Below are 23057 nucleotides of genomic sequence, written 5' to 3'. Positions count from 1 at the left end.
GATGAATCAACAACCACCTCACCACCCTTCAATCGTGAGTAATTCACCTAATCACAAAACAACTAATAACACCCCTAGATAAAAAGGGCCACAAATGAGCGCTAATCCTCACATCCCTAATAATACTACTCCTTACAATCAACCTCCTAGGCCTACTACCATACACATTCACTCCCACTACCCAACTATCCATAAACATAGCACTAGCCTTCCCAATTGCCTTAACCAAGCCACCACCTTTTCCTCTATCCTACAGACAGAAATAAGTACTTCCCCCCCTGCCCCACCCCCCAAGCCAGAAGCAGCACATAAGACAGACCAAGGATGACACTGAAGGTCAAAAATTTGCACTCATCTAATTACAGCTCTGCCAGGGTCCAGGCAGCAAGCTGTTTGATCTCACAGGGACTCAACTTTTCTACCCGCCAGCAATACTTCCTCGGGAAAAGACAAAGTCACAAGGGCCAGCAATCAGCTCCCATTCAACAGTGCTGCGAATACTATGGAGAGGCTTCTCCCTCCTCTCTCTAATGCCTGAGCAGCCCAGTATTTTGAGCAGCACACAGAATAAGCTTTCTTAGTAGAAAATGATACCAAGTTAGTCTTGTAAAAGGCACAAGAAGCATTACTGACAAACCTTGTTACCCGCACCCTTACAGCATGCTGGCTAGACCAACAGATCTTGAAAACACGCACCTGTAGCAGTTCTGAAAGGCAGGGAAAACAGCATCTCAGCTCTGCGGATAGAACCCAGATGCAGATGACATTGCACAGGACAATTAAGGTAGAAGTTGATTATGCACCAGCTTTTCTCCAGCAACTGCTTACAAGCAGGGTCTTGTCCCATACGAGGCACAAGGTGTCAGACTCCACATTTGCTGCGGGCTGACATGCCCAGCACATCTGCAGCCGGGTCACAGCTGCCTGCCTCTCTCACCCACCCAAAACCCTTGCAGAGGGAAATGGAAGGGCACTGAGCATCCAGCCGGTACCTTCAGCCCTCGGCACCCTCTGTCACTAAAGAAAAAAAAGAACAGGCCAAGGACAATTATGCCCTGGCACCAGGACCTTCTTCCTAGAGGCAGCCCTCAGCTGAACTGCTGAGAAACAAGTACCTACAGTTTCCCTTTAGCACAGCCTCAAGGCAGATGCCTTCTTGTAACCCTCCTCCCTGGCTGCCGCTCCCACCTTTTTAACTAGGTGCTAATTTCTCCCAGACAGGCTCACAGGAACTTGCTGGGCTGCACACCAGAAGATGGCTTCAGTTTCATTTCCCTAGGACTAGAAGACAGAAATTTCCAACCTTCTTTGGAAACTTGTTTCCTGGCTGATCTCCCCAGCACTGAGAACTCCTTTTAAAATGATAGCTCATGAAAGATACATCTGGGATTAACAGCCCTCCCCAGTAGTTAAACGCTTGCCCTTTGCAATACTACTTAGAGACATCAGCAGTCAGGGGCGAGGGGTGGGGATTCCACCGCCGGCTTGCTTTTCCTCCCCTTGCCCGCTCGCAGGGGCTGAAGAGGCTCCCGAGCCGCCCCCCCGCGACAGCGTTACCGCAGCCCCAAGGCTGCAGGGTTCACATTGCTCTGCCCTTTTCCCACTCGCAACCCAGGCATTAATACTTATTGCAGCAGAAGCACGCTACCAACCGGGCGGCTGCAGTACCCAATTCTTTTCGCTAGACGGCACCATAACTCCAGCCAAACTAAGGGCAGCGCATGCGCAGAATCTGCTTGACGCCTCGGGGCGGGGTTTCCGACTGCGCACGCGGCCCCGGGAGGCGGGTTCATCGCCGGCCCGCGCGGCACCCTGGGGCAGCTGTGGCGGTGCGGAGCCTTCGCCGGGAGCCCGGGAGCCTTTCGGGCCGGGACGTGCGGCGGCGCTGGGTGAGCGGTCGGGCTGAGGGCGGCCGGGGGCCGGCGGGCGAGCCCGGGCGTGGCCGTCGGGCAGCGGCCGGCCGGGGGGGGACGTGGCGGGCCGGCGCTCGGCCGCGCAGGGAGCGCCTGGTGCCGGCGGCGGGCGGGCTGAGGCGGGCGGGCTGAGGCGGGCGGCCCGGGCGCGGCGGGGCTGCCGGCGGTTCTCGTCTCCCCGGCAGTGACGGCGGTCAGCGGGCTGCTCGCGGTGCTGCCTTTTTTTTTTTCTCGGAGCTGCGCCGCTACCTCAGCGAGGGGGCGAGGAGCGGCGGCGGGGCGGCCCCGGTGCTCCCTTGTGGCGGCGGGGCCCGGGAGGGCGGTCGGCCCGCGGCGCCCTGCCGCCCCCCCGCCGCCTCCGGGTGCCCGGGCAGCCGCCGCAGCCGCCGCAGCTCTGCGCGGGGCTTTGTCTTTCCCCCAGCCGCCGGCCTGAGCCGCGGCAGCGGGCTGGGGCTGCCTTGGGGCTGCGGTAACGCTGTCGCGGGGGGGCGGCTCGGGAGCCTCTTCAGCCCCTGCGAGCGGGCAAGGGGAGGAAAAGCAAGCCGGCGGTGGAATCCCCACCCCTCGCCCCTGACTGCTGATGTCTCTAAGTAGTATTGCAAAGGGCAAGCGTTTAACTGCCGGGGAGGGTCGGGAGGCAGCAGCTCAGGGGTCTCGCTGATCCTGTGTCGTGACAGTCAGCTCCTGGGCCGGAGCAGCCGAGGGGAAGAGGCCTTTGGATTTGCTTCCCAGTGAAACGGGGGTCTTTTGGTGGTTGTTGTTTTTGAACCTAGGTTCGTCCAGAATTGTACATTGACAAATCAAGGGGAGCTACGCTGAAGGTCAGTCAAGATGTTTCTTTTCCACATCTGCGTTGTGCTTGCGAGTCGGACTGCTGACTGTGGAGGGATAACTGTTGTATTTGCCGAGGGCCCGCGAGGCTCCGTGTGCCCGCTGCTTCCGAGTGCTGCGCTGCTGCTTGGGCAACAGCCGGGGAGGAATTGGTCCCTCGTGCTTACGCAGCCAGGCCTGCCGGGCGCTTAAACCAGCGCATCCAGTCAGGCAGTATTATTTTTCTAGATTGTAAATGAGCCTGAGGCATAAACCCACTTACATTTCTGTATGGCGGTGTACTTGTCAGAGAGCTCAGTCACACTGGCGGAGCTGGCACAGCTCTCTTGTGACTCCAGATTTGACTGTCTTGTTGAAAGGCTCCAGAGCCTGCTTTGGAAGTCACTTGACAAGGCACAGCTTTGCTGTGATTTTTGTACTTGAATTCTGACTGTAATGCCAATGCCACGTGTTAGCCTTTCTGCAGCAGTTACAAAAGCAGAATGAGCATTAAGAATCTGATTACCTTTTAACTAAATTCAAAACAAAGTTGCGGGATGAAGTGACTGGAAGCCCTGCAAGTCTGACCGGGTATTGCAGCCGTGCATGTTGTCTGCCTGTTTACCGGTCGTTCCTGCCTCTTGTTCTGCTGTGGTAATTCCTTTGGGTAACGCGTTGGGCTCTAAATGTAGTGCATCTTGACTTCCTCCTGACCCTCCCCGAGATGTTACCGGTCTTTGCCTTCCTCACGTTTCACAGGGCATGGGAAGGCCAGAGAGACTGGAAGCCTCGGCTGTTGTGTGCGGAGAAGCTGTCAGCCTACTAAGAGAGCATGTAGCCACCAAGCACATTGTGCTTCGGTACCAAGCTGATACTGCAGGCCTCCAACTTTTTGTGAAAAGGGATCACAAGGAAATGTGCTGATGTTGAAGGGGGAAAGGTGGCGGGGGAAGAGGTAGGAGGCAGCTTTCAGCCACTTTTAGGCTTAACTCCTGTGTTCCTGAAAATGGTTCTGGTCTTTGAGGGGTTTGCTTTTGGCTTTTTGCCTTAAGCGCGTCCTCCGTCACTGCTGTCCGTTTGCGCTGAGCTGCTGCTTAGGGAACTGTGGTGATACAGATTCTGTGCATGCCAACCATCCTGAAGGCCATAGCTGTATTTTACCCTAAAAAAGCTTTCCGTAATACTACGCTTCTGTTAGGACGCAATTTTCTTGAATTCCCCACCCCCCCTGCCCCCCAAGGTGATTTTCCCACACACCTGCAGGCAGCAGGACTAATGTCAAGTCCTTTTGCCCGCTTGGGCTTGGACTGAAATCCCTTCCCTGACTATTCTTTAGCTTTTACAGCCTTTGAGCCTTCCCTTGGGCCTGGCTGATAGTCCTTTGCCATTTCACCCTGTTCACAGCCAGCGTGAGTCTGGTACAGACTGTCTCAAAGAATTTCAGTTACACAATAACCCTGCTTTTTTGTAAATTAATTTTAGCGTTTTAATTGCTTTCAAAGGGAACTATGGGAAATCCTGTCCGCATGGTGGCTTAGTGATGGAAAGGTGCATCAGATGTGACCTCCGTGTCAGCTCAGTGTGCCTCAGACTGCATTTGGCACTCCGTGGCATGCTGCACAGCTCCAGAAATTAATGCTAGGGAAAAAATGGGCAAAAATAATAGTCATGTAGAAACATGAGTTAGGAAGAAATGCTATAGATTAGGTATTTCTGTTGATTGAGGCAGTTGATCTTGCTTGTGGATCTTTGGGGTGTGAGCTTGATGCTGAACGGCTCATCTTTCATTTGACATGCCTTGAATTATTTTCAAAGAGATAGAAGAGAAGCTTATGAAATAGAATAGGTTATTGAGTCTTCCTAAAATGCTCACGATTATGTACAAAGCCAAAGTGAAGGATGATGGAATAAAATTCTGTGCTTTATATGTAAATACACTACACTTAAACCTGATCTCCGTGCAGGGTCCTAGTTATTTCTGTTTTTAAAGATTCAAAAGAAGTTTAGGAAGTCTTAGAGTTTAGTATTGTGGGAAGTAAATGGCTTTTCCACAAAAAATTCCACGTAAGCAAGGCTCTTAGAACAGATTTCAAAAAGAATTGTTCAAACTACAGCCAGTCAGTGGTTTAATGTTGAAATCTATACTTGCTCTCCTATAAAGCCGTATTTCATTTGCATTTCAGTGCTGTGAGTTCCTGATAAATTTGGGAAGAGCCTTAGGGAAACTTTTCATCCTGAGATACAGAAGGTAGGAGGTGACTTCTTTTTTTTTTTGTTTGGTTGTGGCTTTTTATTACTTTTCTGGAAAAATAAGTCGTTAACGTATAAATGCTAGTGGTTTGTTTCTTTCGGTAGCAGGATAATAATGATGAGTAGGGTTACAGTTACAAAAGAAGCTGTCTTTGTCAGTTGAACTGGCTACTTTGAAATTAAACAAATATATGAGTATGTTACAAGGGGGTTTGTGCTGTCTTCAGTACCAGTGTGCTAAAGATACTGTTTTATTTATATTTACAGGATTTATTGGCTCTTGAAGAGCAAGAGGTAAATGTAAACTTTTCGCTCCTAGCACTCACTTGGTGGCGTATAACGACTTAGATAGCAATTGCTTATTGCAGTAAAAAAATGTAGTATTTCTGTGCAACATATGAGATCGAAAACCATTTTAAGCACCAGCATAATACATCATATTAATAGATGACCAACTTAGTTATATCATAAAATTCATAACCTATGATCAAAAGTAAATTATTAGGTATCTGCTACTTGTGCATGTAATGGAGCTGGTATGAAGTGTATATTCCCATGTGTAGGATGTATACAAAAGATGTATGTACAAGTCCTTAGAGAAAACATTATTTTAGGTCTTTTGCATGATGATTGTCTATCCTGTAATATTTGGGTTTATTTCTCAGGGACCTGTGAATTTTAAATTTGGAGTCCTTTATGCTAAGGATGGGCAGCTTACAGATGAGGAAGTGTTTGGCGATGGTGAGTTCTTCACCTTTTTCTTGGCTGAAGGTTGCATAAAATATTGAGCTTCCCTGTGAGTACAAACATTCACAGTCATGACCCTCTTAGAATTCATCTTGGGAGCCTTGAAGATTTTTATATAAATCAAATTGTTATACTGAATAAATGGTTTCTTTTTTTCTAGTGGGTGTTCCCACAATTAAGTGGTGTGGAGCTGAAGGACACTACGATGTAATGGTGATGGAGCCGTTTGGACCGAGTCTTGAAGATCTCTTCAGTTTTTGTTCAAGGAAATTTAGTCTCAAGACAGTCCTATTACTCGTTGGCCAGATGGTAGGAAACTGCTTTGTTGATCTTGATGGTGCAGTCTGTTGGAAAATAAAGATTCCTTGAGAGATCAGAACCAAATATGTTGTTTCTCTAATTTAAAGGTGAATAGGCCTGTGTCGTTCAAGGAAAGACTCAACAGACTCAACGTTGGTTTTGTTTCTTTTAAATACAAAGTGCCCCGTCCTAAAGTGATTACAAAGTCGTAATTGATTTTTAAAAACCAGACTTGTGCCGTTTGCAAACAGTCTGTTGTACTGCTCAAAGACAAAAGAAAATTGCCTGAGAAGGTTTTTGGAAACAAATGTAAAATAGACACGGGGAAAGAGCTGGAGAGGTTTATGTATTGTCTATCGAATTATGTTCTCTTTAATGCCCTTACATTTTACAGTAAAAAGTTTCATTGCCTCTTTTATCGTTAAAGACAATGCTGCTAGTGTTTTTATAAGGAAAAAAGTGTATGCCTAGACTCTCGAGTGATATTTTTTAATTTTTCTTCTTATATCTAGACTAGTTGAATTGAATACATTCACTCTAAGAACTTCATCCACCGAGATGTGAAGCTAGACAACTTCCTAATGGGCCTTGGGAAGAATTCCCCTATTGATTCCATTCCTGTAATCAACGGTGCAGTCTGGTCGATAGATTGGCTGCAGTACCCATTTTTTTTTTTTTTTTCCCCGCAAGGCGGTAGCAGCGCTCCATCCAAAGTAAGGGCAGTGCATGCGCAGAATCGGCTTGACGCCTCGGGGCGGGGTGTGTGGCTACGTATGCGTATTACGAAATACGGCCGCATTTGTCCCGGGACTGCAGCGATGCTGTAATTCCGTACTCCCATGCCCAGTGCGCAGTGGCAACGTCCTGGAGGGATGGCAGCGGCACCTCTTACCAGGAGGCAGCAGAGGGCACCACAACACCACACCGCAGGCAGCGCGGGATCGCGATGCCGTTATATACGGCAAGCAACGCCGGGGGGGGGGGGGGGCGCCGCGCATGCCGTGTTTTGGCCGCCAGGTGACAGCAGCAGCACGCTACCACCGGGCGGTTGCAGTACCCAATCTTTTTCGCTAGGCGGCAGCAGTGTTCCGCCCAAACTACGGGCACCACATGCGCAGGTTCCACCTGATGCCTAGGGGCGGGGTTTGTGGCTACGTATGCGTATTATGACATCCTCCACAAACTCTTCCTCCTGCAGGTCTGTCTGGAGATGTCTCCAATACAGCAGCCCCCAGGGGAAGGATTTCTGTGTGGGACGGGAAAGCCAAGAGCTATGGCAGTAACATAACACTTCACAAGTTAAATTAGCTTAAATTAATTTAAACCACTGAATTTCTTTTGTGACAATCTCTCATTTCTGTATTTTTTTAAACAGTAGGCAGATGGATTACTCGAATGAAAATACATGCCTAAACAAGTAAATTAAAATCCACGAGACATCGTATAATAAAATCCACTTGTTTTCTGGTAGTAACAAAAAGCTTAAATTTTCACAGAACATGAGACATCATTTCAGGTCAAGGAGGAATTTTCCTATGAATTAACAATTCTACAGAATATATGATTTCTAAAAGAAAGGGGCACAGACTCTAGGTAGTGTATTCTGACACACTCCCCAGTCTCCTTGATGATGGCAGATGAACCATTTTCCATCACAAACCTGCAACTAGAATGAACAGTTAGATAACATGCTTCTTAAGATGCTATCATTTCTCAGTGCTCCAGTTCTCCTTCTGGCCCCTGGGAGCCAGGTCATTATGCAGCTAATATCAAATTCAACCTCTGTTGACACACAATGCATTTTCTTGTAGCACCCCTCAGAAACTGGTCTGTGAAAGGGAGGTGCAGGATATCTTAACCTGCTGGAATCACAGGTTACGTAAGAATCAGAGCATAGTTACCAAACCAGAGTTTGAGTAAGATACAGGCTTTAATTTTAAGTGTTGTAAGTGCTTTGGACTATTAACGATAGCTATCTCAGGCTTAACAGAAGGCTGATACCTTCATGCTTGGGCTGCCTTAGAAGGAATCATTCTTCAGTCTGAACTACTTTTATGTATCATGATTCTGAGACATCTCCAGTTGAAACACTGTCTATGTTCTGTTCTCTGCTTAGCTTAAGTGATGAGAAGCACATTGTGAGATGAGCAAGATTTCCCAATTGCTATTTTTTGCATTCATAGCTTTTTGTCTGTACATAGTAGCTTCAATAAACCCACAATGAGGCAACTGATTCTTATCTCCTTTATTATAATATATAGATCTACTGTCTGCAAGACCTTGGAGGAAACTACGTAGAAGATCTAAAAAGGAACTGAAAAGGGAAATGGTGATCCTGTGGTTAGGGCAGTAGCCTGGATCAGAAGTAACAGAGCGCTATGACCTCAGCTGCCACTCTGTTACATCATGCCAGGTAGGTCCCTCAGCTCCACGTCTGCACAACAGGGATATTTACTCATCTGACAGTGAGACACTAAATTTAATCACAGGGTCTGCTCAAGTAGACCCACAAGTAACCACCACTGGCAACAGTAAGTTCTCCTTTAGAAAAGAATTGTTCTAATAAACTTCCTAGGCTCATGGATACTTATTGAGAAAGCCATTTCCTGGTAAAGGTATTAAGTAATTCTCACAGGGTGCAGGAGGAAGGCTGAGAGTTTTAAGCACAGTGATGAAAGCATACCAGTATTTTACAGGGAAAGTATGCAAACAACACTTTGATTCATTGCCCTGCATCAGGCCACTCAGGGAAGGAGGAGGGCTGAATTCCTGTTTGAAAAGCAAAACTGAAAACTATTTTGTAATATGCTGTCTCAGTCTTTTATTTAGCAAGCTCTCTGATGTGCCAATGCACGGTTGCAGAATAATTCTGCAGCTCACAATTCATGGACAAGAACCCATTTTTGTTTTAACTCACACATCCCCCTCGAACGTGCAGCACAAGTGAATGACTGAGAAGGCCGAAGTTACATTCCACTATCAATTGCCTCTTGATCATTATTCTCAGACTACAGGCAAAACAGAATTGAGGCAATCTGAAGATTAAATTGCAAAATTAAGACTGCAAACAGAAACAGCACTTAGCCATAACACTTTTTTTCAGTTCAAATAAGGAAGAAGTCTTATACAAGCAACAATTCCAGATCCTTGCTGGTTTTTTTCACATCAATGTTACTTGTGGCAGGGGGGCTGTCAGCACTTTGGCTACTTCAAGTCAATGCTGCAGGTCTCTCCTGACTTCACTTTGTTAATTCCTTTTACTACTTGCTAGTATCAGCTGCCATTAGAAATCTAAATGCATTAATTCCAATGGGGGTTCAAGAGAAAGCAGAAAGTTGGAAAATTTTAGCTCCCTACATGCCCATCCTTCCCCCTTCTTTTAGTACGTTTCACATAGGGAAAAATCATTACTATGCATAAGCATGCTACATTACAACTTTTGAATGGAGCAACAACTCACTTTCTTAACCTTCCCATACTACTCAAGAAATTTTGCTAACTAGTTATTGCTGTATTTAAAACAAAAAAAAACCAAACCACTCCCTAAACCACCCACAACAAACAAATCTATAACGTTTTTTCCACAACTGACCTTGGAATTACAGGCTGAAGAATAAAAGGTACAACATCACAAAATCCCTCTCGGCATGAGGGCTGTAACCCTCAATGTTAGCAGCAAGTCAGCCAGAGTGAAAACAGCACTTCTTAGAACTCTTATTTTAACAAATTAAGTTTAGGTTTCAAATTCCAGTTGTATTAGGGGAAAAAAAAAAAAAAAAAAACAAGACAGCCTGCATGTGTCTGGAAACACCAAGTGGCTTTCTGGACACACTCTGCTAGCCTTTTTTTCCAGCTGGATCATCATACACAGCAAGGAGAAACAAAATCTCTGTTCTTACAACGGTTTCATTCCTATATACCTTCCACTGTAAACCGGTAAGAAAATGTAATTCTCTTGCAGCTCCCTTGAAGAACCTCCTGCTTTTCTACAGCCAAGAATTCCCACCAAATCTTGTATATTTCTTCTGGTTTTAAGTGATATGCAAACAAAAACATGCCTCCAAAGCAGTAGCCTTCTGTATTACTCAGTGCCATACCACCATTTATTCCTGTACTTCAACAAACTTGGTATACCCGTCCAACAGGATCGATATCTGGCTTCTCTTCAGGGGTAGTAATTTTTACAGCATTACCTCTGAACAGACTACGTGTGTGCGTACCTTTAAACTCAGCGCATCATCTTATCCTAGAAAAGCACCTTAGTTCTGCAGTGTATCAGAAAAATCAGTCAATCCTACTGTCCCTGAAAGGGTAGGGGTATTTCTCCACTAACCTTTAAACCAAGACACCATAGCTGGTCACTTCAGCTTAAAAGGCTTCAATACCCTTCAGGAAACCAGACACCCAGTTCAGGAAAAGATACCTAGTTTCTTGGAAAGACATCCTCAACTGATCCATGTCAGTGTTACTACAAATTTCTCCTTTGTGCAGAAACAAGATTAAAAATATCTAAAGGAACTATGCTACTGCTGTAGAGGTCAACTAAAATAAAACAGTAATTACCCTGTTCAGAGTTCTCCAACTAAAAGATAATAATAGATCACTTCAACAGGGAACTTCTAGTCTGCTTCCGCACTCTCAGGAAAGGGAGTTATAACAAAAGCTGTGTCACCGTTTTGGTGGAAAATTTTATGTAATTTCTCACTTTCAAATGTGTGTCAACTGTGCATTATAAGGCTCTTATGCTGCAGTACACAGTGAAGAGCCTTAGACCATGGAAAACAGCATAAGAAGTATAAATGTAAGCACATACCACACATACCCATTTTCATGCTAATTAGAGGGATCGGTAAGACATGGGTGAAAAAAATACTTAGCAATACGATGAAATAAAAGGACGGAGTGCAAACATCTAGACCAGCTGCTGTTCTCAGGGAGCCTCCTTTGACTACAGTGCTTGTGTACTTAAGTTCTCAGTACACAGAGATGGCCTGCATTGCAAAATACATCCACTATATATGTAGGGCATGACTCAGCAGAAAGGCAGCTATTCCCAATATTCAAAGACATTTCATCAGAAGGTTATTTGCCAATTCCAATCTGTAAAAGCAGCAACAGCTCAAGAAGAGGCTTTATTTAAAAAAAAAATACAGGGACAGGCCAGTTTTTAAAAATTGAGGAAAGAAAAAACAACCCCAAAACCCAAACCACTGAATCCCTCTCAAACCTTTACCCCATTTAAAAAGGCACAGCTAAGGAGACAGAAGAATGCGGCATTGTCCAAAAAAAGCCCTGATTATTTCTGAGATCAGTGAGTGCCCCTTGTGAGCCACAATAAACTTTTGAGGCAATAGAATAAACTTGAACGTCAACTGTCAACTCAGGCAGAAAGTATCTTGGTGGACTGGAAAGCAGCAATTTATGTACTTAATTTATGAAATTAATGTAATTCTCATTTCTTATTCAGAATTATATTAGAAGCTTAAAACCTGCAAAACTATCTTGTCACTGCCAGGACAAAAATCTTTATTAAGGACATCTGTGAACACTAAGGCAGACCTTTTCTGTAGCGTCCACAAGAAATGCAAATGCTTGCCATTCTGTTGAACTTCTCTCTCTTTAAGGGTGGATTTTAACTATTTGGCCACATCTCCAATATATGTACCATACAGCATGCAATTTATTTGTAGCACAACCAGTATGCTAAAATAGAAATATAAAAGTTAATTTATACCTTTTAAAGCCATCAAGTCAACACCACTTACTAGTGGTGGATTACTTAAACTGACTTCTGTCTGCTAAAACAGTGAAAGTTACTAATTTGAATTTAGTTCCATATTTTAACACCCTTAAATATCAAAAGAAAAATTACCAAGTTTCATTCACACACACATAAGCTCCTGGGCTAGTGAGTGCTCCCTTCTTCCTCACCGCACCCTTTGAAGAGAACACTCCTTGTGAAGTGACAGGAAAGAGCATTCTACAAAAGAGAACAAATGGTGAAATAGTACAAAAATAATTTTCAACATATAAGTAAAATAACTATTGTGGTACAAGGCAACGTCAGCTTCCATCAAATGGCAAGTGATGCACGACGAAAGACTTTAAATTTTAATGCCCATGTCAAAACACACACAGTGACATTTCTGTTTTCAAATTTAAACTGCAGAAGAGTGAATCCATCTCATAGTCGTTAATTTTCAATGTACCTTTCTGCTACTTTTGAAACACTTGAATATTTACTATATAGTCTAGAGAGGTATCCATTCCAAACTGATGAGGTTGTAGCCAACAACGTTCACTTCTGAAAGGTCAAATGGCAATTCCAACTTGTTATAGTGGTGCATGATAAGGTTATCTATAATTACTCATAGACTATGTACTGCCAGTCTCACTGTTTTTAACATAAAAATACCATCCTTCAAAGACATGTGGCTATTGGTTCTAACAAGTACACATAACTCCATTCTGTTCTTTTCTAACCAGGATGCCGAAGATCACATCCAAGCTCTAACACTACACAAGTCTTCTGCTCAGCAGTATATGCTGTGCCAACTAAAGAAACTGCACAAAAAAACTGTACCAGTTAAAAAAATAATATGATCAGACTGTAAAGACAAAGATCTGAAGAAACTTTATGGTCACTCCTGCAAAACAGTACAGCTCAAAGTTCAGAGGCAGATAAGACCTAAGAATGAAGTAATGTTTTCCATTAACAATCACTCGCATTGGACATTAGCAAAAGGTTCTGCACTGAGAAGGTGGCTGGTCACTGGAACAGGCTCCCGGGGAAGCAGTCAGGGCACCAAGCATGTCAGAGTTCAAGGAGCCGCCAGATACAATGCTCTTAGTCACAGGGTTTAGTTTTAGGTAGTTGGACTTGATGATCCTTATGGGTCACTTTCAACTTAAGATATTCTATGGTATCTTAATCACAGTGTAGTACATAATAGGCTGGAAAAGCTGCCAGTTCATTATGTCATGAAAATGGGCAAGCATTTATTTAATTCATCTCCATCATCTCTCAGGTAGCCATGTCTCCCAGGTTTAAAGACAAACACTAAAACCAGAAACTTGATCCATCTTCTATTTACAAGCGAGATGTCCCTCACTAATGGGTAAAAACTTGTGGAGCTATACATTATGTTTGGTTTGGTTTTTAAATACTGTTAGTCAGTAGAAGTATGAATCAATAAAATAATGATTTAAACATTTTACAACCCTGAGTTGAAGGCCCAAGAGTGAAAAAAGTTTGACATTATTAATGTTCTTGAGTGCCTCACTGTAAGTTGCATATTGTTTTATCATATTCTCAGAGGCATATTTACTTACATACTCTGCAAGTAATAATAAAACCCAAAACTGTCAACACAACACTATCTTTGCACAAATAGAAACAGCCCTGCACAATAATGTATCTCTCAAAATTATTTTTTTTAAAAAAAAAAGGTACCCAACCCCACTGATGGTCACACCATTGGTTGTTACAATGCAAAGAAATAGGCAAAAAATTAAATATATTTACAAAAAATGCTCTTCCTTTTTTTTTTGTATTTTGTATCTTTTCCGCTTAGAGGTAAACTTGGTCTGTCACTCACTTGGCTAAAACTGACTGAAATTGTCAAAGGGAAGCATTCTCTTTTAAACTGCATGCCCTGAGCTCTACCGCTCCTCTCTTCAGTAAATAGAAAATAGCTACTTACATGCTTAAGAGACCAAACAGGGCAAAGCAAAAACATACAGATGGACTGCGTTGTTGAGATACAAACTAATTTCCCAGTCTGAATTCCACTTAAAGGACTCTTTCAGAAGTCCATAATTTAAGATTTGGTTGGGAATACAAGGTGGTCAACAGTAAGTTTTGATGTGTGCAGCAATACGAATACGGCCATCTAAGAAGTATCTGAGCTATGTAAATAGGACAGGTAATAATTCAGGCAGGCATGAAAATACAAAACAATAATCACCACACCTTTATCCAGAAAAATAAGTTAGTCTGAGATAATACACTGAACAAATAAACAAGCTCACACAACTAATGCCTTTAGTAAGGGTAAGGTACTGTCCAGTGGACTAGCATTTTAAACTCCTCCAGAAAAGATGCTGTCCTTTCAACTGCTCCTCTTAGAATGCTGACCTCCCAATTGTGTGTTAAATCTGTTGAATCTCGCCCCCCCCCCCCCCCCCCAAAAAAAAAAAAAATGTAATGTTAAAAATTCAGTAGAACTTTGCCTTGGGCTGTAGGATGTTTTAGTCCCACTTTCCAGAAACATTCAAACCAAACCCAAAGTTGGTGTAATTTGGTTTTGCTTTTCTTGAATGAAGCACTTCAGCAACACAAACCAACCCCTTAACTAAATACAGTAAAGCTAATACAAAACATTACGCTTAGCTTATCAACATAAGCAGAAAGCAGTAAACACACTTGAATATATTCCTTAGTGTCGCACAAAATGTAGCTGTGCATAGCAATGCAAATTTAAGCAGAAGTGAGAAGCCACAGCAAATCTCAGCCTTGAATTTCCTGCCTTTTGTAAAGCCCGTTTTCCTTCTTTTGCTGAAATACATACTTTATAAGATATCACACTGCAACACCTTTAGACCACCATGTCAGCTTTTGGTATGTTTGTCCCAGATAATAAGGAGAATCTGTTGACATCATGTCACATTATGACAGACTGTTAAGCAGGTAAGATAGTTTAATCTTCCACAGAAAGGAAGTTCGTAAGTTTTAGAAGGAAAAAATACAAGGTGTATCATTGCTATGAATTAAGTAATAGAAAAAAACTGTCCCAAATTTTAGAATTCTGAATAGCAGCCTAATACTGTAAATTTATTGAGAAGAAAATCATTTTGCAAAACTGGAATACAATTGATTTACCAAGAATTTTTTAGCATTTAAAAATCATTTAATAACAGGCCTGACCATAAAATAGTGGCACAAGAGAAATGTAGGTTGCAAATTTGACGTGGAATGCATAGAATCTTTGGGGCGGACCAGCCACAGTAAATACAACAGTCATAATCATGAGTGTAAATTCACTTTTATAACCGGCTTTTTCTTCTAGAAGGTCAGAGGATGTATATAAATATTATAGAGAAAATTCTTAAAAAACATTGGTTTATTTTTCAGAAATGCTGGAAGAGGTTTCAGCTCAGTCAAAAATGAGTAGGTTTGGTGGGCCAAAATTGCCCTTTCTGGTTCTTAAAGTTTTCTATGCTTGTTATGAAAAAAAAAAAACCACCCCAAAAAACCCCACCAAAACCAAACAACATTAATGATTAGGTGGTAGAAAATGGTGAAAAACATCAGCTAAGAAGCTAATTCTCAACAGAGGACGTGGTGTTTCAAAACACAGTGCTTAAAAGCATTAATCTTGAGGAAGTTGAGCTAGGACGAACTTCCACCATTTTTGCTATCTTGAAAAAAAAAATTAATCCCGTTAGCCACAAACCCTCAGTTCATTACCAAGCGGTTACCAGTAAGTTTGACATCTGCCTATGAGGATCTATGGATGTATAGTTTGGTGGGATTTAATTTAGAAAGCAGCACACAAGAGGAATTTTAAGGAAAAGAGGACTTACAGTACATTGCCTTGGGCCTCTGTCTTCACTGAAGGTGGGCAACAAGTTCCTAGATTGCATAATGCTGCTATATTTAGTTTTAGTTGAAGAGAAATACAAACCTGAAAAAGCAACAGCTACTCACTGATTAAAACAGATACATTTGGCATTCCAGCCCATTATCCCTGCACTAAACTTGTCACTTCCCCCTCATTGCCTCCCAGGATTATGAAACAGTGACATGCTTACAATTCAAATTTTCCTATCATACAACTGTAAAACTTAGATTTGCCAAAAGTATGACTACAATGCCTAGAAATCATCCCATAATTTTATGTGCATTACATTTATGGGAGAGATTCACATGGTACATACAGTCCTATCAGCATGTTCTTAACAATGCAACTGAAACACCATGTTCTCATTCAAACTTCTGTTCTCACTCTTACACCAACCAGTCAGAAACACCACATCTATGATTTCACTTAATTCCCCTCTCCTAACAACTCCAGGAATTCTGAAAAGCAATCCAAAGAGCAGCATCTGATATGATCCCCAACTTAAAATCATACCATGAAAAGCCACTAAAATTGGCTCTCCTACCCAAAAAGAAAAGATGCTTGGCTGACTTTAGATACTTGACTTCCTCTCTGCTGCCAGACCTCTTATTCTCTTGTGACTCTCTATTCCCAGACTGGCGGGTCCCTACATGTAAGGGGCTCCCTTTCTAACCCATTTCATACCTCATTCCAACTGAACTAAAGAAAACCTGTGGAGCAGGAATATGGTATCCCAACATCCTTGTCCAAAAAGCTTAAGAGAAACTGTGAAAAGGGAAACACAGGATTTTAAAAAAGGAAAGGAAAAATAAAACCAAAACCAAAAAAACCACCCAAAACCCAACTAAAATAAATTACATAAAGTTCTGAAATCAACATCACTTTTGAGGCAACCTTTCCAAAGACCTCTTGAGTTCCTTTCTTCTCTGAAGCACCTTTTAAGTTGTATGGTTGTAAGAATAACTTTAACTATAGAAGTATATGCATCTTTTAAGAATCACATTTTGATGATTATAAAAATTTATCTATTGTACAACATAGGTCCAGCTACACTGAAAAAATTACACCGCTTATTGAAATACATTTCATTTTAGAAACAGACTACTAAATAGGTCTATACAAAAAACTCTAAAATAATTTCTGTAGTAAAATAAAGAGTGTGTTAGGAGAGCTACACAAACAAGAAATTTTTTTGTCTTCCTTTATAATGCTCAAATATACTGTGATACGTGGCTGGCTCACTCCACAGCCAGCACCAAAAGCTGAAAAGAATCCATTACCATACACAGTGATACAATTAATGCTCTGTATTATTAATCTCACAGCCTTTCCGATTAGTACAAAGGAAACCAGGCCTATCTCCTCTTTGAGGAGAAGTCCAGGATATAAAAGCAAGCATACCTCATCAGCTGATATGAAATTATAAAATTCCACAAGTCTCAGTATCTGAAATTTATAAAAGCCACCAGTAAAATGCAAGCAAATTGGGTTTAAGTCCTGCTGGTTCCCAGGTTCAAATGAGCACTGCTGATCCAAAACAGAATTTGCTTGTTTGTTAACTGATTCAAGGGAAAAATTAGGACCATCTGCTGGGGCTAAGAGAAAGACAAAAGATCCTCACCAACTAACCCTCTGTACTTCCATGAGGGCATGTTTCCATGTGCATAAAATGGGAAAATAGCTGGCAGGAAGCAAAGATGTTAGTGGTGCTGTGCTGAACTGTTTTTTTCTGCCAGGTGTCGCAGAAAGTTGTCCTCACCCTGGCCTCTGTGATTTAAAGGCTCACTCTTAAAAAGAGCTGGAGGAGGGGGTAAATGAGGAACCGGTGGGACCGGGAGATGATGTGCATGGTGAGGATGAGGATGTAGGTGAAGGTGTGAGTATGGGTGGGGAATGGGCCGTGGAGGAAGTGTGCTCACTGGATTCAGGTTGATAGGTGGAGCTGGGGTGGTGGGTGTGTTCACTACAGCAGGGACTGTGGTGGCAGGAGAAGTCGTGGACAGTGGGATCTGGACAGCAGTTGACACATTGACAGGGCTGGTAACACGGAAGCACTTCTCCTTGTGTGCCTTGAGCATGTTGGAGAAGCGAAATCGCTGGCCACACACATCACACGGGTAGGGCTTCTCGCCTGTGTGAGTTCTGCGATGTCTTTTCATGTTTGGGCGGCTGGTGAAGCTCTTCCCACAGATTTCACAGATGAAGGGCTTCTCTCCTGCCAAACACAGATATGTCAATCAGTTTGGCACAGAACAACTGCTAATACTTACTTCGGCATACTTATGCAAACAAACTGCATCCTACAAAAGCTACTGTGACTGCTACCTTCAGCAAATAAAATACAGCTGTTCCACAGAAGTCCTCAGTCTTTACAAAATGCTTTCTTGCCTTTGGATTTTGATGCACAAGACAATCTTTTGTAAGGCTTTGGCAAGGAGTTCCTTCAGATCAAAATAACAAGGAAGTAAGCCTAACCTCTCATTTTCCCGCACAGTGAATCACAGGACTACATATAGTTAGATTTAACAATAAGGTAAGTAATGTAATAACCTTTCCTGTTGGATTTTCTAGGTAGGATCACAGTTTTGATCCCAAATTCGAAGGAAGGGAACAAAGCTGGAAGTACACGAAAGTTTTTGTCCTGGAGGTATTTGTTCGTTTCTTTGGTAAGTTCTTACCAGTGTGTGTTTTCATGTGCTCATCAAAGTACTGCTTCATGTTGAAGTCTTTGCCACACCACTGGCACATGAACTGTTTGTGCCCAATGTGGATGCTCATGTGGGAACGCAGCTGGTACTTGTACTGAAACCTCTCATCACAGTTCTGCAACATAAAAACAGCAATCCATGATACTCGGGCATCACACATCTGGAATCAAGGCAGTCATGAGACAGCACTCCAATGTACTATGTGAAGGAGGGGTAAAGAATACCTGAATTAGAACACACAGAGACCCTCACACAAATGCAGAATTTGAATTATTTGGTGAGAGCTGAATTTGGCCTGTACTAAAAGGTCTGCTGGCACAGAAGCCTCGGCAAGGAGCATGGAACAGCCACAGCCTTCAGTTGACACATCTGTTGGCAAAAGCCCGGCAGAGACACGGTTATGCCAACACAAAAGTTCTGTTGGCTTAAGTTATCATTTGGAGGTTTTGCAGCTTTGCCAGCGATCTCTCCTGGACCACGGCATGCCTCCACCACTAGAGGACTCCACTCACACAGCAAAACCAACCACAGCTCTATGGCAGGCTTGTTTTTAAGCAAGCCAGTCTGCTTTCCAGCTATGATTTATTAGTATGAGGTAATTTCTTTCTCTACAAGTCTTATCCCCAACACTACTCTGGCTGCACTACTGCCATTACTACTATGTGTCTGGCCAGAGCTGTGCCCCACTTCATGGACAGGCTGAGCCACAGACCTGCCCTGGAAACAGGAAGGCTCTGCACCCCCTCTGCCTCCATCATGTGATACCCACAAGCATCCCTATCAGATGACTGAGACATCATCTGCCCCAGATGTATGACCGGGTAAGTCTGTCCCGTACAGTCTCCTTCCTGAGGGCAGACGTAAAATTACAATCACAATCACACCAGAGTGATACTCTCCTCCATTCCCACACACAGATGGTTTAAAAAAATGCAAATTCAGAGCACTGTCTTAGATCTCAAGGCGATAATAGTTTGCAGCAAGGACAACAGTTTTTCCCACAAGTGAAAATCAAGCAGTAATTTGTTTATTTTCACTGTCACCACTTTTATCTGTTTCAAGTTACTGAGCAGGACAGGAAGGATTAACATAATTTGCATTAGGCTTTGCTATGAGCACTGACTGAAAACTAGATTCAAATCCTGCTGTAGTGTGTACTCATTGAGAAAAATACAACAGCCAGCAGTAAAAGCAACCAAATACATTTCTATCTGAACTGCTGCTAGCTGCACTCCTGCTGTGCTCTCCACACAAAGAAGAATTTTCCCCAAATGTTTCTGAAACTGCACCTCATTTACAAGTCAGTCAATTCAGTTTCCACCTACATTCCCTGCTGACAGTGTTACTAATTTTGTATCTTGTGCTACCATATCTAAACATATTAACAGTTGCCACCTCACCTCACATCTGAAAGGTTTCTCTCCAGAATGCTGTAGGGAATGTACTTTGAGAGACATACTGCGTTTGAATGATTTTCCACAGGTTTCACATGTAAATGGCATGTCCTTTGTGTGTGCTGCAACACAACAGTACATTAGAGAAGGTCATTCAAATGCAAACAGTTCAACCAATTTTCCCCTGCAACTCTGAGCAGGAAAATGATTACTACTGAACAGCTTATAAGTATATACATATATGTACATATATGCATATTTTGCTTACTGCCCAGCACTACAGACAAACTTTTTGCTAAGGATAAAGCTCAGACAACTGAATTTGCCTAATCATTTTCCTGCTCAAAATACCAATTATGAGTTAAGAACCACAAAGGCACATTATGAAGCAGAGCCAACAGAAGCACCGATCACTAACTCACCAACCATATGTTTCCGCACGTGGGCCATGGTGTAGAACTTTTTTTCACAAATCTCACAAGAGAATTTCTTTTCTGCGTATCCGTGGACAATCTTGATATGTTCATGGAGGGACCAGAGTTTCTTGAATGATTTATTACAGGAAACACACTGAATGAATGGGATAAATAGAAAGAAGTTTAAATTAGAAAGATTCAGTGATTCAAGTTAGTGGAGTTAAGCCAGGTATCTTCCTCTTGCATGACAAAAAAGAAGCCCAAAACAAGTCAAAACGCTGTATACTGTACTTCAGCTTACATTCACTCTTTCACAAGTGAAACAATTACACTAAGAAAACCCAGATCAAGCAAGATTAGAGAGGATGTTAATACACTGTATTTTGGTGCCACCTGAAGAGCACCACAGCCACTGAACTAACTTATTTCCAAAACACAGCAGCATACATACATAGCTGGACGCAGCCCTCAAGGAGCTAACACAAAGAAGACAGGTTCACAGGCACTGATGCTGCTGGTGTGGGAAGTCAACAGAGGTGGTGGAGGCCAACACCACCAAGTTGCCCTAAACCCATCTGCACATCCAGCCCTGTCTTTCACAGGAGCACTGTGACTACTCAAACTCCAGGTCTAACAGCCCATGAGCTATTCGAAGCTCTCTCATCCTTTTAGCTCTACACAGAAGACAGCTTCCGTCTTGCAGCTCTTGATCATGCGGAGAGTCTGGTACCCAGCTCATACAGCAAAGCAAGTTGTCACCTCCGTCTTTTGTGTTCTGACTCTTCAATTATACGTATCAGTAGCACTGTAGGTCTAAAATGACAACATGCAAACAATGTTTTAAACTCTCCCAACTACAGTGAGATGTCCAGAAGTCAGCGATGAGCAGAATCCACAGCCCTTCACACATGTCTTTCCTCCCCCAGTAGTTAGGTCTTGCTACAGACTTGATTAAAAAAATCCTTGAAAAACTTTGAAAATTCCAGAACCTGACAACAGACACATATGTGAGGATACCAAGTCATTTTCATCTTTGCAGTGAAGAGGAAGGAATTGTGGCTTGTGAATTTTGTTAGCTGTTGGGGTTTCTGGTACATCTCCATTTTTCTGCCTATTGATTACCCTCCTTCGCTCAAAGGACTGTAAGCTGTTCACTGCAGAACTAGCAAATACTTCTGCCAAGATGGAGTTGTTCTCTGCACAGACAAATTACGCTGCTTCCACAGTGCTTGAATCTCTGCAGGCTTGGAAACTGGTACACTGCCCACCATGCTGACTCCAAGGAGAGCCCCTGCCTCCAGAAGTACCTACTTGAAGGCATGTGAGGAACAAACTATAGCCCTCGGGGGGCAGGGGGGGAACCCTAGAGAGTAAAGCAATGCTATGAAATTATCAAAAATCCTTTGATTTAAGGTTAAGCAAGTCCTTTAAGTGGTCAGCCTACAATTTAACTGACAATCAGAAGCAAGTAATTTAGAAAACTACTACTGAGAGCTACTAAAGAGAGAATCTACGGTGACAGAAATTCTGTGAAGGTGCTAACTTTGAAAGTATGAAAAAGAGAAAATTACCTGGAAAACCAGATATATTCCATCACTTAGATGAAAAATATAGAGAAGCCAGCCATGTTCAAGTACCACTTGCATAATGAAACCATTTTTTTCCCTAGACAAAGCTCCTTATCCCCCTTGATATATTCAACCCTACATTAATGTAAAACTTCCATATCCCCTTACTCCTTTTGCCAAGTGTAATAATAATAATAAAAAAAAATTAGCAGGCTGTGGTGAAACATTCCAAACGTCAGGACAGACGAAAATAATTGTTGAATAGATGCTTATACAGAAAACTTGAAGATGACTAGCAGTGCTTCTGGCACTAGAAATATTTGAGCAAGTTTCTGGACCTAATTCTTCTCATACTGGATATAATAAACCACAATTTCTACAAGCTCTTTTTCTATCACTTTTGGACAGAGGAATGTAACCCCTTAGAAGCAGGTGTGTGCATGGATTACAGTATACTTTTCCATTCCATACCACACATTCAAACTGTTCATGAATTCATGTTTAAAGTCGCAACGGTTTATGCTGTGAATGAGCCACCTGGATGACAGGACGTTCCTTAGATTTACATTTAAATGTTCTCTCCTACACTAAACTTGTGAAGCTTTTATTTCAAAAACTGTCATGTTTATGTATTTTAATAACTATGCTCAAGACTCATTATCTTATATTATACTCCTTCCTTCAGTCTTCCTCCTATGAGCTGAAACATAAGGAAAAATAGCATAGTGTTATACAGAGCTGCATTTGAGTCTTACAGGAAAATGAAATTGCAATAAATATTTCAACTTGTCCCACACACAGTGGGAACTGAATACCAATTCAGTTTAGCATTTAAACAAATAAACAAAAGATCTTAAATCTTTCTGGAAAACTCACTGGACAGAAAAAAACTTGTGGCCCTACAAACTCTCAACATTTCAGCTGCACAAAAGCTGAACCTAAGCTGCTTCATGCTGGCAGTGGGATTATTTCAGAAGTAGGTGGCAATGCTGTGCCTAGTTTAACAAGGCAAAAAAAAGCACATTCAAATCGTCAGATAAAACAACAGTGCCCCCAGTTACATGAGAACATAGATGCCTACGAGCAAAATACAAACCACAGATGAATCAGAAACTCTGAAAGGCTTTCCACAACTTAAACTTTAAAATGGTTCTATTACAACACAGGCTTCCATTGTTGTATAAAATTAAAAGCTCTAAATCTTCTGGTGAGAAACACCAGAGATCTTTATATTATCAGTGAGATTTACTCAGCTTTAAACAGTGGGAAAAGGGTAGACTCACAAACAGAGTTAGTCTCTGAATTCATATGCTTCCATATGCTTCCAT

General features: G+C 42.5%; 2 protein-coding genes across 11 annotated transcripts in view; one reads left to right on the top strand and one right to left on the bottom strand.

The window, feature by feature from the left end:
* Nucleotides 1–1718: 1718 nt before the first annotated feature.
* On the top strand, nucleotides 1719–17408 carry LOC308055564 (uncharacterized protein). Of its 8 annotated transcripts, none has more exons than XM_080369682.1 (7): nucleotides 1719–1889; nucleotides 2687–2734; nucleotides 4907–4971; nucleotides 5241–5267; nucleotides 5639–5714; nucleotides 5881–6029; nucleotides 6533–17408. In XM_080369682.1, exons 1-5 carry the CDS (start codon nucleotides 1722–1724, stop codon nucleotides 5646–5648), a joined length of 318 nt encoding a protein of 105 aa, XP_080225808.1. In that variant the 5' UTR covers nucleotides 1719–1721; the 3' UTR covers nucleotides 5649–5714; nucleotides 5881–6029; nucleotides 6533–17408. The 8 variants fall into 8 exon arrangements, 5 of the variants coding, with proteins under 5 accessions (XP_080225808.1, XP_080225810.1, XP_080225807.1 ...); XR_013924561.1 differs by adding an exon at nucleotides 3483–3678 and having other exon boundaries at nucleotides 1769–1889; nucleotides 5639–6029; XM_080369684.1 differs by lacking the exon at nucleotides 5241–5267.
* Nucleotides 16936–23057, bottom strand: part of ZNF652 (zinc finger protein 652) — a 23962-nt gene continuing 17840 nt past the window's right edge. For all 3 annotated transcript variants that reach the window (XM_080369677.1, XM_080369676.1, XM_080369678.1), the window contains 4 exons: nucleotides 20168–20315; nucleotides 19752–19867; nucleotides 18322–18466; nucleotides 16936–17858 (listed from right to left, as the gene is read on the bottom strand). In XM_080369677.1, the coding sequence (XP_080225803.1) occupies nucleotides 17344–17858; nucleotides 18322–18466; nucleotides 19752–19867; nucleotides 20168–20315 (924 nt within the window). In that variant the 3' untranslated portion in view covers nucleotides 16936–17343. The remainder of the gene's footprint in view (nucleotides 17859–18321; nucleotides 18467–19751; nucleotides 19868–20167; nucleotides 20316–23057) is intronic.

This window comes from Falco punctatus, assembly GCF_963210335.1.
Source record: "Falco punctatus genome assembly, chromosome: 19".
Taxonomy (NCBI): domain Eukaryota; kingdom Metazoa; phylum Chordata; class Aves; order Falconiformes; family Falconidae; genus Falco; species Falco punctatus.
This window is presented reverse-complemented; position numbering and strand designations above follow the sequence as displayed.

Bases quoted from the DNA above. Each gene is read 5' to 3' on its own strand.
- LOC308055564 (XM_080369682.1), top strand. From the start codon at position 1,722: ATGCGCAGAATCTGCTTGACGCCTCGGGGCGGGGTTTCCGACTGCGCA. The intron at 1,890-2,686 runs GTGAGCGGTCGG...TTTTGAACCTAG, and splicing joins GGGACGTGCGGCGGCGCTGG to GTTCGTCCAGAATTGTACAT. The intron at 2,735-4,906 runs GTCAGTCAAGAT...TTTGCATTTCAG, and splicing joins CAAGGGGAGCTACGCTGAAG to TGCTGTGAGTTCCTGATAAA.